General features: G+C 38.3%; 1 protein-coding gene across 5 annotated transcripts in view; it reads right to left on the bottom strand.

Annotated features, from left to right (window-relative positions):
- The window catches only part of EPS15 (epidermal growth factor receptor pathway substrate 15), a 162216-nt gene that overhangs the window by 50002 nt on the left and 96520 nt on the right, over window positions 1–15694 (bottom strand). For all 5 annotated transcript variants that reach the window (XM_033435540.2, XM_049700072.1, XM_033435542.2 and 2 more), the window contains 2 exons: window positions 3178–3339; window positions 2589–2786 (listed from right to left, as the gene is read on the bottom strand). In XM_033435540.2, coding sequence (XP_033291431.1) covers window positions 2589–2786; window positions 3178–3339 — 360 coding nt within the window. The remainder of the gene's footprint in view (window positions 1–2588; window positions 2787–3177; window positions 3340–15694) is intronic.

Here is a 15694-nt window from a genome sequence, read left to right as displayed (position 1 = left end):
AAGACATATGTCCACACAAACAATTGTATGCAAATACAAAATTTAAAGCAGCATTATTTGTAATAGTCAACAAGTGGAAAGGATCCAAATGCCCATTAATGAATGGGTAAACAAAATACCTTATACAATGGACTATAATATTGTTACATGCTACAACATGGATGAGCCTCAAAAACATTATGCTAAGTGAAAGAAACCACATGAGAAAGACCACACGGTGCTTGATTTTCTCTATGTGAAATGTTCAGAAAAAGCAAATTTATAGAAGCAAAACATAGATTAGTAGTTACCTAGGGGTAAGAGTGGGGACTGACTATAAATGGGCACAAGGATCTTTTGGGAGTGATGGAAATGTTCTAAAACTGGATTGGGATGTTTCAGCAACTCTAAATTTACTGAAAATCATTGAATTGGATCCTTAAAACTGGTTAATTTTTTTTTTGGATCTTACACAGAACTCTGGGTTCAAAAATCAGTACTTGGACTTTGCATTTTAGCCCAGCAGGGCCACCCAAGTGACATTTCCGGGGAACAGAATCAACTTCCAGTAAATCAGCAAGCTTCCACCACAAATGGAAATATTCAAATGAATATTTATAAGAAAAAATTGAAGGTATACTGGAAAGAGAATGTTTTTTTATTGTTGAAATGCCTACTGCTCCAAGCTAACAGTTTAAACTAAAAATCAGGATGTTGTTGGGTGGGGAGAGTAACAAACATTTTATGAGTGACTGTGCAATCGTGTTTGTTATTACTGAAGGAAAAAAGAAAAGGAAACACCGCCCAGTGCACCGTGTTCATTTCGATTTCCAATGACAGAGACTGTTGTGGTGTTTGGTGGCAGAGTAGAAAGAGCACTGAAAAAACTGGTTAATTTTATGGTCTATAAATTATACTTTAAACAACAGTTTTTTTTTAAACTCAAAGAAAACTATTTTAAAGACTGTCCATTTATCTGGTATCATTCCCACTAGGATGACTTTCTTTTGGGTTTCCTACCTGTTTATTGAGTACCTACACTGGGACAAGAACTGTGCTAAATGTTAGGATAAAAATGTATGTTTCTAGACCTAAAAGCTCCATCTACTGAGGGAGACAGACACATAAACAAATGTGCAGGGGGAAATGTTATGATTGCTATAACAGAAGTACAATGTCCAATAAAGGCAGGGTTCAGAAAATCCCACAAAGCAATAAGAGGTTAAGCTATGTCTTGCAAGATGAGTGAGCAGGTATTCACCTGCCAGGCAAGAGGGGGGAGGGAAGCATATCAAGGGGAAGGACTTCATTATGTATAATAATTAAGTGACCAGGTTTTAGAAGATCTGAATCTTAGGCTGTGGCTCTTTTGAAGGCTATGTAACCATAGGCAAGTTACTTAACCTTCCTTGGCTTCAATTTGTTCAAATTCAAAATGAAAGGAATGGGCTACATTATCTCTATGTACATCTAACCATCTTACCATCATTCTATAAAATATTATTCTCCATTTAGGGAAGTCAAGAAATAGCATAGCGAAGGATCTATATTCTTGATCTACCATAACACTGCATATTTATCTATATAAAGAACAATTTCCTAATTACAAAAAATACAGGTCTCTAAATGAGCAAAACTGATTTTAAGATAAGAATCCCAAAAGGGAAGGTACTGGGTTATTATTTATAAAAATAAGCAACACATACTGAGCACTTATTTACCAAACACTGTGCTCAAACGTCTCACTGGTTTTGCCTCACTGAAAGTTTACAAGCAGCTCTAGGAGGTAGAGGAGTACTGTTAATTCTCCAATTTTATTTACTTTTTAAAATTTGGCCATGCCACACAGCTAATGGGATATCTTAGTTCCCCGACCAGGGGTTAAACCTGGGCCCTTGGCAGTGAAAGGGCAGAGTCCTAACCACTCGACCACCAGAAAATTCCCAATTCTCCAATTTTTTTTTTTTAAATATATTTATTTTTGGCTGCATTGGGTCTTCATTGCTGAGCGCGGGCTTTCTCTAGTTGCGGCGAGTGGGGGTTACTCTTCGTTGCGGTGCACGAGCTTCTCACTGCAGTGGCTTCTCTTGCTGTGGAGCAGGGGCTCTAGGCACGTGAGCTTCAGTAGTTGTGGCATGTGGGCTCAGTAGTTGTGGCTCGCAGGCTCAGTAGTTGTAGCGCATGGGCTTAGTTGCTCCACAGCATGTGGATCTTCCCAGACCAGGGCTCGAACCTGTGTTCCCTGCGTTGGCAGGTGGATTCTTAACCACTGCGCCACCAGGCAAGTCCCCCCAGTCCTCCAATTTTAAAGATGAGGAATATGATACTGAGAAGATTGAGGCAGTAAGTGGCAGAGCCAGCATTTAAACCTAAACCATCTAACTACAAATCCTGCACACTCAACCAGACTCCAGTGATAACCATAAGATGTACAAGATACGTGACAGTTTTAACTTATGACAGGTGACAAGAAGCCTATTCATACAAAATGACTGAAAATGAAAAATAAACTAGGCAGAGGGAGAAGAAGCAGATCGAGAAAATATCATTTACTAAAAGGGTATGTGAGTGCCCATTTGAGTGTATTTTTCACTGCCACAAAGACTTACTGAACTTATTTCCTGCTGTGAATCTTGCAGGTGCTGCTGAAGAGGGCCCAGCTGGGCCTTCCCTGACTCCACACTCTCCTCCAACTCTGCTGTTTCTTGCTGTAGGCGACTCAGCTCTTCCCTAGCTTTGGCCAGCTCTTCTTCGTAAGTGGAGATCTGTGATTCTTGACTAGTTAATTCAGCTTTCAGGGATGAGATCTATAACATGGAGGTGAATGAGAAGAAAGGGGGATTAAAAAAAGAAATGTCATTAAAATATTCCATAATGCATTAGGTTTATTTGTTTAGTTTACTATTTTGGTGGTTTTTTTATGTATTTTTTGTAGAGAAGGAAAATCAGGGGACTGACAGAGGAGAGTGGAAGGCATAGGTACCATACCTCCAACTAAAATTTGGAAAAAAAATATATGAAGTGTCCTACTTCCCCTGTAATTTCTGGATGAAACATGCCCCATCTCCTTCAATTCCCTGAACTTCATGTTGACTAGACTGCCATCTAACAATAAAAGCAACAAGAAGCAGAGAATGTTTCCATCTTAAGCCAGCAAAAGCAACTAAGGTATAGATACAGTAAACCGCCAGACTTTACCAGCTGGGCCTCCTCAGCACACTTCTTCCTGACTTCCTGCAGTTGCTCCTCCAGCTGAGCTTTCTGCTCATCCAGCCCATCAAGGAGTTCCTGTACTTGCTGTTTCTGGGCCTGCAGTTTTTGCAGATTAGTATTCTCCCTTTGAACTTCATCTTGAAGATCCTGAAATACAGGAAAATTAACGTATTTATTATCTTTGGAGGCAGGGGAAGGTTAACAATTTATAAAAGCCTATCTTAAGGGAAAGTAAAGTCTCATCTTATTAAGTACATTGTGTTGATGGATTGGAGGATTCATAGCTTTAAATACAATCTTTAGTTGAGGACTTCTTCCCTAGATTCCAGATTTAGAAATTCAATTCGCTTACTCAAATCCATCCTTGGATGTCTGATGGGCTTCTCTAACATATCAAAAACAGAACTCCTGGCATTTCCCCCACCCCATCTGCTTTATCCTCCATTTTCCCCCTCTCAGTTTCTCTGGCCAAAAAATATAGCATCTTCTTTGACTCTTCTCTTTCTCTCACATCTCATCTCCAATCTGTCAGCAAATTTTTTGCTCCTTCCTTCAAAATATACTTTAAAAACTGGCCACGTTTTTCTTCAACCTTGGTCCCAGTCACTTTTCTCTCTTTCCTAGACTGCTGCCTTCTAATTGGTTTCCCTTCCTCCATGCATGCTACCTTTCAGTTTATTTTCAGCACAGCAGCCACTGTTAAAAACCCACGTCAGGGCTTCCCTGGTGGCGCAGTGGTTGAGAGTACACCTGCCGATGCAGGGGACACGGGTTCGTTTCCCGGTCCGGGAAGATCCCACGTGCCGCGGAGCGGCTGGGCCCGTGAGCCATGGCCGCTGAGCCTGCGCGTCCGGAGCCTGTGCTCCGCAACGGGAGAGGCCACAACAGTGAGAGGCCCGCGTACCACCAAAATAAATAAATAAAAAAAAATAAAATAAAATAAAAACCCACGTCAGATGATGTCACTCCTCTACGCAAAACTCTGCACTGACTTCCCATCTCCCTTACTGTAAAAACCCAAGTCTTTACAATGGCCCCACGTGATCCCATCTCCCAGCTTCATTTCCTACTGCTCTCTCCCTTGCCCACTCTATTTCAGCCACACTGGCCTTACTGCTGCTTCTCAAACATGTCAGATATGCTCCCTTCTCGGGATCTTTCACTGATTATCCCCTCTTCCTAGAAAGTTCTTCCCCCAAGTATCCACATGCCTCAATCCCTCATCTCTTTGAAGTCTTTGCTCAACTGTTAACTTCTCAGTGAGGCCTTCCTCACCATCACCCACCACCATCTCCCTCCACTGATTCTCCTTCATATACAGCATATAATTTTATTTATTTTCTAGAAGAGCTTTTATTGAGATAATTTACATATCATACAATTCACCCATTTAAAGTGTACAAGTCAATGGTTTTTAGTATATTTAGAGTCGTGGAACCATGACCACAACAATTTTAGAACATTTTTGTCACTGCAAAAAGAAACCCCATACCCGTTAGCAAGTCACTCGCTATTTCTCTCCCAATCACCCCAGCCCTAGGCAACCACCAATCTACTTTTTATCTCTATAGCTTTGTCTGTTCTAGATATTTTATATGAATGGACTCATACAACGTGTTTTTTTGTGACTGGCTTCTTTGCGACTTAGCATGTTTTCAAGTTGCATCTGAGTTGGCATAAAATAATTAAATAGCTTTATGAGATATAATTTATACAACCATAAAAGGTGCCCATTGTAAGTATACAACTGAGTTTTAGTAAATATATACAGTTGTGCAATGATCACCACAATTCAGTTTTATAACACTTCCACAACCTAAAAAGTTCCTTCATACCATTTAGGAGTCAATTCTCATTCCCATTTCAAGCCCCAGGCAAACCAGTGACCTGCTTTCTGTTGCTATAATTTTACCTTTTATAGACATTTCATATAAATAGAATCATATAATATGTAGTCTATGGTAATGTGTAGTCTACTGTATTCTTTCTTTTTTGTTTTGTAGTCTACTGTATTCTTATACCCAGTATATTTTGAGATTCATCCATGTTACTGCATGTATACGTAGTTTGTTCCTTTTTATTGCTGAGTAGTATTCCATTGTATGGATATACTTTTGATGGACATTTAGACTGATCCTAGTTTTGGCTACTATGAGTAATAGAACGTATCTCCTTCTATTAGAATGTAAGCTCCATGAGTCCAGGGATATTTGTGAATTTTGTTCACTGCTATATTCCCAGTTCCCAGTATACAAGAGGTACTCTATTACTATTTAGTGAATGATGAGTAACACAGTAAAGATGTTAATTCTCTCCTAATTAATCTATACACTCCAATGAAAATCCTAACAAGATTTTCCAAGGAACCTGAAAAGCTCTGGAAGAACATATTCTAAAAATTATTTGGAAGAACAAAGAAAAAAACCAAAAACAGCATTATAAAATGTAAAAAGGACTTACCCTATAAGATATTATGAATTACTGGAAAGCTAGGATAACTAAGACAGCTTGGTTTGATGCAAGGATAGACAAATAGATCAAAGGAAGAGAAAACAGAACTTAGACACAGATCTAGATATATAAAGAAAAAATGATGAGAAGGCATGACATTAAAATTGACCGGAGGAAAAGAGAACTAACTATTCAGTAAATGATGCTGGGCATACCCGTATGGCAAGAAGAAAAAAATTATAAGTCTCTAAATCATACCAAACAGAAAAATTAATTCCAGGTATACTACAGACCTAATGTGAAAGACAAAACTTTAAAATGTGCAGAAGAAAATACAGATCTCAGTGTAAGAAAATTTCTTAAAACAAAAAAAGATAAACCATTTTGAAAATGACATGTTTATTTATTCATCTATGTGCTAGATCTTATGCTTAATGATAAAGGATACAGAGATTAGGGGCTTCCCTGGTGGCACAGTGGTTAAGAATCCGCCTGCCAATGCAGGGGACACAGGTTCGAGCCCTGGTCCAGGAAGATCCCACATGCTGTAGAGCAACTAAACCCGTGCACCACAACTACCGAGCCTGCACTCTAGAGCCCATGCACCACAACTACTGAAGCCCGTGCACCTAGAGCCCGTGCTCAGCAACAAGAGAAGCCAGCGCACTGCAACAAAGAGTAGCCCCCGCTCACCACAATTAGAGAAAGCCCGCGTGCAGCAACAAAGACCCAACACAGCCAAAAATACTAAATAAATAAATAAATTTATTAAAAAAAAAAACGAATACAGATTTAAAAAAAATACAGTGGGAAATCTCTGTACAAGGGAGAGTTGAGAGACAGATGAATGCAACCTTGCCATTATCATTACCACCATGAAACACAGCAGCCAAGATGGCCAAATTTACATATCCTCTGACAATTGGGGTTCCTCATTTGAACCAGAGAAGATCATTTGAATGACTATTTTCCCAATTCTCTGAAGAATGGTAAATTACTAGTACCACTGCAGATGCACAGGAGAGAGGTTAATTCATTATATACAAAGGATTCCATAGGGAATTAGGACTTGATTGTCTCCAGGAACCACGGGTGAGAAAGAAGAATGGATTGATAACTCCTAAGGCATGTGTCTGCAGGAGGTGGGCAGAGATCTCGAAGAGAGTGAAGTAAAATTGTGAACACAAGTTTCTAAAAGTAACAATATCCTTTAAATAACATACTATTCAAGACCCCAATGATCATTCATCAGAATAAGAATCTAAGAAAATAGAAGAAAAACTTATCAGAAGGTCTCTGAATTATTGCATGACTTATACAAGATAGCATCATCAACATGATAGCAAACATTTTCAATGGCCCTTACATTGTGCTAGGTACTGTTACACTCATTTACACCCCATATGACAAATCTATGAGGTAGATACTATTAGTCACATTTTACACATGAGAAAACTGAGGTACAGATGAGCAAGTAACTTGTTCAAAGATACAATTTAGCAAGTGATAAATTCAAACTAGGTTTTTAAAAAAATTTTTATTGGAGTATAGTTGCTTTACAATATTGTGTTAGTTTATACTGTACAGCAAAGTAAATCAGCTACACATATACACATATCCCCTCTTTTTTTGGATTTCCTTCTCATTTAGGTCACCACAGAGCATTGAGTAGAGTTCCCTGTGCAATACAGTACGTTCTCATTTCTCCTTCCAGAGTCTGAGCTCTGCTATATGCTATGCTACACACTGTCTGTAGACTAAATGTTTCACACATGTGCCACTATTTTTCAAATATATGCAGATGCTCCTGTGATTAAATAAGACACTGAACCATGTTTTTAATAACTGCTTTTTAACTTATATTTTCTCAACCAACTGATCAATTTAAAAGTACAACTACTACCATGCTGCTTTCCTTTAAAAATTCCCTTAAAAGAGCCAACACAATGGATGATCAATGAAAGACTCTTCTTGGGCTAACATTCCATGCGTCTAGGTGATTACAGATTCATAATGGTGAGCTCTGCTAGTACTTTATTATTAATTTAGCAGCATGCCTAAATATTTTTTTAATGCCTAAATTTTTAACCTTGCTTACACTGTTAACCAATCCACACTCAAAATGGAGATACACCTTTAGATATGCAGCTCACATTGGCTCTCAATAGACACATGCTAGTTTTCATTGTCCCTCTCCTGATTCATAATTTATTTTGCCTTTGTTTCTTCCTATTCCAAATGTCTAACTTTCTTAAAAAAATAACTCATTGCAAAGGAGATTTCTTTAATCACTCTGCTATTTCAAAAATATACGATGGTTCCCTCTTATCTATAGGATAAAGTAAAACAGGCTACAAGATACCTTAGAACCTTCAATTCTGGGCCCAACATTATCCTTCCTCTTTTACTACCCTCTTTTCTTCATGGTCACCTGTGCCCCATCCTCAATAGACCCTCTTTCTCCAAAAGACAATATACTGCAATGTCCGTGTGCCTTTCCTACACCATCTGCTCTGCCTTGAATGCCCTTCCACACCATTGCTATCTGGAAGCTCACTTTTCATTCTTCAAGGCCCAGCCAAATTTAATATCCTCTGACCCACCTTGAAGTTCCTTTACCTGTGCTCTTACAGCAGTTTGTACCTAACCTCTATTATGACACTTACTACACTGTATTATAGTTACCTCTAAATAATAACCTGCTGAAGGACAGAGCCAATGCCTCATCTTTCTTAGAGGTTCCACAATCTAGTGCAATACCTCGCACATTCCATGCGATTAATTAGGCAATGATTCGTAACTATCACAAGGATTCTAGTATCTGGGAGAAACTAGTGGGAAACGTGCCTGAGGCTGACAGAAAGGGCTTTATGTTCTTTCAACATACTATGGGAAAGCTTCACTCTGCATTTAAACTATAGCAAAATATTAAAACTAGCCTTTAACTGACCTATAATAAATGCACTTTGTTAAATTAAAATAACATCTAAATTTCTATACTGATTCAATATTTGTACAGTCAATAGACCAAGACTGATTTGACATTTAAAATTTCCAGGGGGGCTTCCCTGGTGGTGCAGTGGTTGAGAGTCTGCCTGCCGATGCAGGAGACACGGGTTCGTGCCCCGGTCCAGGAAGATCCCACATGCCGCGGAGCGGCTGGGCCCGTGAGCCATGGCCGCTGAGCATGCACGTCCGGAGCCTGTGCTCCGCAACGGGAGAGGCCACAACAGTGAGAGGCCCGTGTACAGAAAAAAAAAAAAAAAAAAAAAATTTCCAGGGACTTTCCTGGCAGTCCAGTGGTTAAGACTCCATACTTCCAATGCAGGGGACCCGGGTTCAACTCCTAGTCGGGGAATTAAGATCCCATATCCCACGTGGCACAGCCAAAAATTAAAAACAATTTTTTAAATAATAAATTTTCCATTATATGGAAATAATCTTTACTGATTTAGCATGTCACTGTGGCATATATCTTTCTCATGCTTTTAAACTTATGAATTTCTTTTTTTACATTTATATTATATTCTATTCTTACTCTTCAGAAAGGCATAGTAACAGCTTCACTTTAACGCAGTAGCTTGAAAAACTACAATGGTTTGAAAAATTCTCATAATTTAATTACAAAATATTTTGAAAGCATGCCACCTGCAGATCTGAAGTAATTTTATATTTGGGAAAACAACCCACTGTCAATACTGTTCATAAAATTATTATATGGTTTATATATAATGATATACTGATCCAAAAAGCATTTTTAAAGAAATGCTTAATAGGAATAGGAAAAATATGTTACTTATTCCCATCTTCGAATATTCTAGTCTAATTTCCTACCCTCTCCCAAACCCTGAAGAAAAATCTTGGACTTCACATCACTAATAATACCCAGTCTTTATAAATAGATGTAATTATGATGTCTCTACTTACATTGTAAGTACAATTAGAAAAACAAAATTTGCCTTAAAAGGGTCACGTAATGTAAGAAAATGTCTAGGACATAATGCTAATTTTTAAAAGTTGAATACAGGGACTTCCCTGGTGGCACAGTGGTTAAGAATCCGTCTGCCAAGGCAGGGGACATCGGTTCAATCCCTGGTCCAGGAAGATCCCACATGCCGTGGAGCAACTAAGCCCGTGTGCCACAACTACTGAGCCTGCGCTCTAGAGCCCGCGAGCCACGACTACTGAAGCCCGCACACTCTAGGGCCTGTGGCAACTACTGAAGTCCACGCACCTAGAGCCCGTGCTCCGCAACAAGAGAAGCCACTGCAGGAGAAGCCCGTGCACCGCAACGAAGAGTTGCTCCCACTCGCCGTAACTAGAGAAAGCCCACGCGCAGCAACGAAGACCCAACACAGCCAAAAAAATAATAAAAATTAAAAGTTGAACACAAAGGCATATACAGTATAATGGCAAATAAATATAAAGCCATTTATATACATTCATAGAAAATATAGCAAAATGTTAACAATGGCTCTCCCTGGAACGTGAAATTGTAGGGTTTCTTTCCTTTTATATTTTTCTTTATTTTACATGATTACTAGGGACCCATATTACCTTTATAATCATAAAATGTCAAGTTTGCAGTGTTTTAAGTATCACATACCTCTCATGGTTTCATACCAATATAAAAATATTCCGATGTAACTGAATTTTTATGTACGAACTACCAATAGTGGGATTGATGCTGGTTTCCTTTAATAAAATGAACCAGATTTCAGAACTTGCATTTTTAGAGAGTCACTTTAAACGCACCCCTAGAAGAAAAGTTTATGCAAGAGGAAAGGGAATAAACAAGCCAATATAATATTTACTCATTCTTGCCCTTTCTCTTCCAAAGAGCAAACACATTCACTCAAATTTCCCAACCTCACTTCTTGGCTATAGTAAAAATCCACATAGTAACACAAAAGCACAGGCCTTAAGCGAAAGGTTACTGAGAAACTACCTCACATTAGTGATATATTTTAAGCTGGATAGATGTCCACATTAAAATTAATTATAATTAATGTTTCTCCATGTCTCATCTAAATATGAAAAAGATCTTCTCTAAAAAAAATTCCAACATTAATCCACACACACAAAGGTCTTCTTTTTCAGTAAGCAAACTTAGTAAACTGCACAAAATCAAAATGAACAGATGCAAACATACACGTGAACAAGAATAAGAATCAAACTTCACTGTAAAATTACTTGGTAAGACTACTACCACTGTAATGCATTTTCACAAAAATTTCAATATCCAAATATACTTGGCTATTTTATTTTGGTACAGACTTGCTTATCCTGAGACTAAGTAAAGTCAACAGATGTACATCTCCCTCCCTGCCCCCACCTCCTGCCCACCCTTGACTAGGGCAGCAGCAGGTTCTCTTGCAAACAGTGTCTTCCACTAAACTAGGATAACTTTCTTTTTATCTTAAGGTAGCCCTTTGGGAAAATCCTCTCCTGAATTAGTGCATAACCTCAGTTACTATCAAATGCCATCTCATCAAGTGAGTGACTAAAGACATTTGCAGATGCCTTCCTAGTTACGTTCTACTTTCCATGATCATGCTCTACTTACTCACCTGTGTCATCAACAACAAAAGAAAAGAGGATAGCAGCAATTAGAAAATGGCAAGGATAAAGTGAACAAGACTTCTGTAATGCGTTGCCAAGGTCTGTTTTAGAAAAATACCAAAGCAAGCCACATCCAAGGTTCCTCATCCAGGAACGAAGGGATCCTTGACTGGGATCTTGGCTTTATTTTAAAATAAATTTCAAAAAAATAAGAAAAATAAAAATAAATTTCAAGGGAAGTGTCCTATTTTCTAGAAATCACACAAGTTAAAGAAAATGATAAATTTGTCCCCATTCCTCCATATTCCCTGATGTGCTACGGGGGGTAGTGGAAATAAAATTTAAACAAATACATAAAAATTCTCAGCTAGGGCTTCCCTGGTGGCGCAGTGGTTGAGAGTCCACCTGCCGATGCAGGGGACACGGGTTCGTGCCCCGGTCCAGGAAGATCCCACATGCCGCGGAGCGGCTAGGCCCGTGAGCCATGGCCGCTGAGCCTGCGCGTCCAGAGCCTGTGCTCCGCAATGGGAGAGGCCACAACAGTGAGAGGCCCGCATACCGAAAAAAAAAAAAAAAAAAAGATTAAAAAATTCTCAGCTGTATTTAAGAATAAAATAATTAATTTTAGCAACCCAAGTCAGTTGTACAACTAAAGAGGTAAATCTATGAAATATGAATACATTTGTATCTGTTTCATATAAATACAGAGTAAAAAATAAACAACAGGACACCAGTTTATGAATAAAACTTTTAAAAAAACCCAAACCATATATACAGTATATCTATACTTGTACACTAGTATATCCATACTTGAAGAACTATTAAAAAGAACAAAGGTAACTTGAAGTATTTTGGTAATCTTACAGAAAATGCTATTTAAGTGATTAAAAAAAAATCCTACAGACTAATCCAAAACTATAAATAATCAGGTACATTCGTTACGTTGGCCTAATTCTCAAAATGGAAGTTATAGGAATATTCTCTCCTTTTTTAAAAATTTATTTATTTTTGGCCGTGTTGGGTCTTCGTTGCTGCGTGTGGGCTTTCTCTAGTTGGGGCGAGCAGGGGCTACTATTTGTTGCGGTGTGTTCTCATTGGGGTGGCTTCTCGTGTTGTGGAGCATGGGCTCTAGGCACGTGGGCTTCAGCAGTTGTGGCACGTGGGCTCAGTAGTTGTGGCTCACGGGCTCTAGAGTGCAGACTCAGTAGTTGTGGTGCACGGGCTTAGTTGTTCTGCGGCATGTGGGATCTTCCCGGACCAGGGCTCGAACCCGTGTCCCCTGCATTGGCAGGAGGATTCTTAACCACTGCACCACCAGGGAAGCCCCTAGGAATAGTCTTCATATAAAAAAGTATCAACTATAGAGCAAGATGTTTAAGTCAAAGACCAGAAAGGGAGTCTATTAAACTAGGGTAGATGTTAGAAAACCCTACTAACAGCCTGCCTTTATTTCTCAATCATATGCTTCTCAGCATGTTCTAAGAACATTATCGCCAGGAAAAGAATGTTGAGCTCATGTATCTAATTTTATTTCTACCCAAAATAAGTCATCCTTCTTCATCTAGGGAAAAAAAATATGGGCAATTACTAGGAACTACTAAATCTTTACTGATAAAGTTTAAATAACTGGGAGCTTCTCTCTCATGAAGGTAGTATGAACAATATGGAAATGTCTGACTCTTCATGATACCAGCTGTGCTCCTGATCCATTCTGCCTGTGGTTTCTGAGTGTGTGTTGCCCTATTTTTAATTTCATGCACAAAATGGACGTTTATTCATTTCTACTGTCAATATCTTCCTTAAATTTACCTCCATCTAAGAATAATTACCATACATAGTGAAAAATAAGATCCAAGGTACAATTTCTAAGCTTAAGGAGCTCACAATATAAGCTATAAGATATTGGAATCTATATACATACACATTAAAATAGTACAATAAGGTAACGTACTGAACGTGCCATATAAGTGTACACACACTTCTCTGGGAGTTCCAACACAGGAAAGACAGGTATAGACTGAAGGGACAGAGAAGAGAAAGTTTAGAAAAGTGGTCAGTTTGAGCTGGACTTTAAGGCATGGGTAGAATTCACATAAGCAAGGGGGTAAGGAACATTCTAGATTGCAACAACAAAAGGTATAAGGGTGGGAATAAAAAAGAGCATGTGTATGGCGCACAGTTCAGAGGCAGGCAATCAAAAAATAAGTAGTACAAGAGGATGGCCTATAATTTTTTTTCCAATTCCAATATATCCATGAGGATGACATCCTCCCATTATTAACAGTGGCAGTGGGCAGCAGTAAAGATTTTCACATCTGAGAGTCATAACTAAAATTGGTTTAGGAAGAAAGTCAGGAGGAGGATGGAGTAAGCACTTACAACTGACGTCAAAATTTCAGATGTTAGGTGATAGGGGTGGCAGTAGTGAGAAAGAAAAACACTGACAGAAACAGAAAAGTTCAAAACTTGAAGCCAATTTTTTTCAACAAGATGAGACTCATTTTAGATATACTGGCTTTGAAATGATAAACCTCAAAATGCCTAACTGGAGATGTCAGACTGGCACTCAAGAGAACTGAGGGCTTGACAAATATTTGTGAGTTATCAGTATACGGATGACAGAGGGTATGGAAAAGGGAGGAAAGAGGGGGTCGGAGTGTGTCCGTCTGTCCCTGGCAAAGGCAACAGAAGCAAAGGGTCAAAGAGGTGGGGCTATGAATATCTAGGAGAATGCAACCCAAGAAATCAGTAACCAATGTAGGAAGGACCAATGGATTTGGCCTTAAGATTATTCTTGGTTCTGGGGAGATAAATTAAGCACAATGGTATGGGTGAACAGGAAACTAAGTAGGGTTACTGAAAAGCTAGGAAGGGGGAAAAGGGCCACACAAAGAAACAACAATAGAGAAAAACAGGCTGGTAGCTATAGTGACAGCAACAACAACAAAAAGGTATTTTCAAATTGGTTAGTCCTATATAGCCATGTGAAGATAGAAGTCAGAGAAGAAAGAGCATGATGATGGAGAGTAACGGAGATGACAGTAAGATATAGAATACTACTATTAATTAGAACATATACTGAATGCTTACCTTGTGCCAATCACTCTGAGGCACTTTACCTGCATTATATCATTTTATTCTAACAGCAAACTGTTTGGTATTTTTATTATCTCATGTTACAGAAGAGAAAACTAATATGTAGAGTGGTTGAATTCCTTCCTTAGGATCTCAAACCTTGGAAGAGCCAGAACCAGGAACTGAATTAAGTTTGTCTGATACCAAGTCGTTTCCTATAAACTTCTATGCAAAACTGAAAAGCATACATATGAGAGGGTGAATTCCTAAATATGTGTTGACTACCTGAACAAAATTTTTAATAAAACTGTACATATGCAGTTTAAGGTAGGAAAGAATGTGGGTCTACCTTCTCCCTATAACAACAAAAAGCTCAAACCATAAACATCTGAGATAGAATATCCTTTTACAGTTTCCCCTCCTTGGATCATTTTGGGCCTAATTTCTCCATGGAACTTGACAAACTAGCAGTGTACATCATATGAGTTAAGTGATCATCTCACGACATAAAATAGGAAGTTAATTGCTGGTTTGCTCTTTAAGAAAAAAGTCTTGAACTGTAAGTTTTCAAGATGGTAATTCATGGGAATACATACAGGAAACAAACATGTAGAAATTAATTATGTAGCAGATTTTCTAATTTAACTGAATTAGGAAGACTATATAAATGCTAAAAAAAACTAATCTTTTGGCACTTTGGTCACATCTAAAGAGGCTTTGAAAGTTTGGTTTCTGTGCTTGAGATATGAGCTCATATAATCACTATCTGTGACTTTATAAATATGGAGAAAAGCAAGAATACTCAGAAAAGCCAAGTTTGGATTAGGCAGAAAGACATTTATTGATGGTCAATATTCCCTTACTTCTCCCTTGATGTCTTCATTCTGGCATTATTCATTAGCACCTACATTAGAAAGTGGTGTCAGAAGCAGTGAAGTTCTTTGATTCTGATAGTTATTAATAAGCTCTAGTAAACTGCCTTTTGCCAGAGAAATTAGAAAATAAGCATTAGGAGTTCAAGTTAGTTACAGATCTTAATTATTCATGTTATTCCTACTCTGTGCCTCATTACCAATGGCTAAATCAGAGTTAACTCAATAGGTAATACAATATACTTGTTACCATCTTCAGGTAAGTTGTCTTGCTCCAGAAAATTGAAAATAATCACTAAAATGAAAAGTTTTAATTACTTGTAGTTGTCAATTATCATGTTATTCTTAATCTAGTATCTCATTACCATGGACAATACAACACCTGTATTGGGGTGGAATAAGTAATGAATCTACTAATGCAAAGCTTTAATCCTGTGTTTTTTTTTCAATGAATTTGCACGCTCAACCATTAGAACTTGGCCTATACTAACCACGCCCCAAGATATCTTTTATTTACAGCACCTTATGCAAAAAAATTCAAC

The sequence above is a fragment of the Orcinus orca genome, chromosome 1, assembly GCF_937001465.1.
Source record: "Orcinus orca chromosome 1, mOrcOrc1.1, whole genome shotgun sequence".
Lineage (NCBI taxonomy): Eukaryota > Metazoa > Chordata > Mammalia > Artiodactyla > Delphinidae > Orcinus > Orcinus orca.
This window is presented reverse-complemented; position numbering and strand designations above follow the sequence as displayed.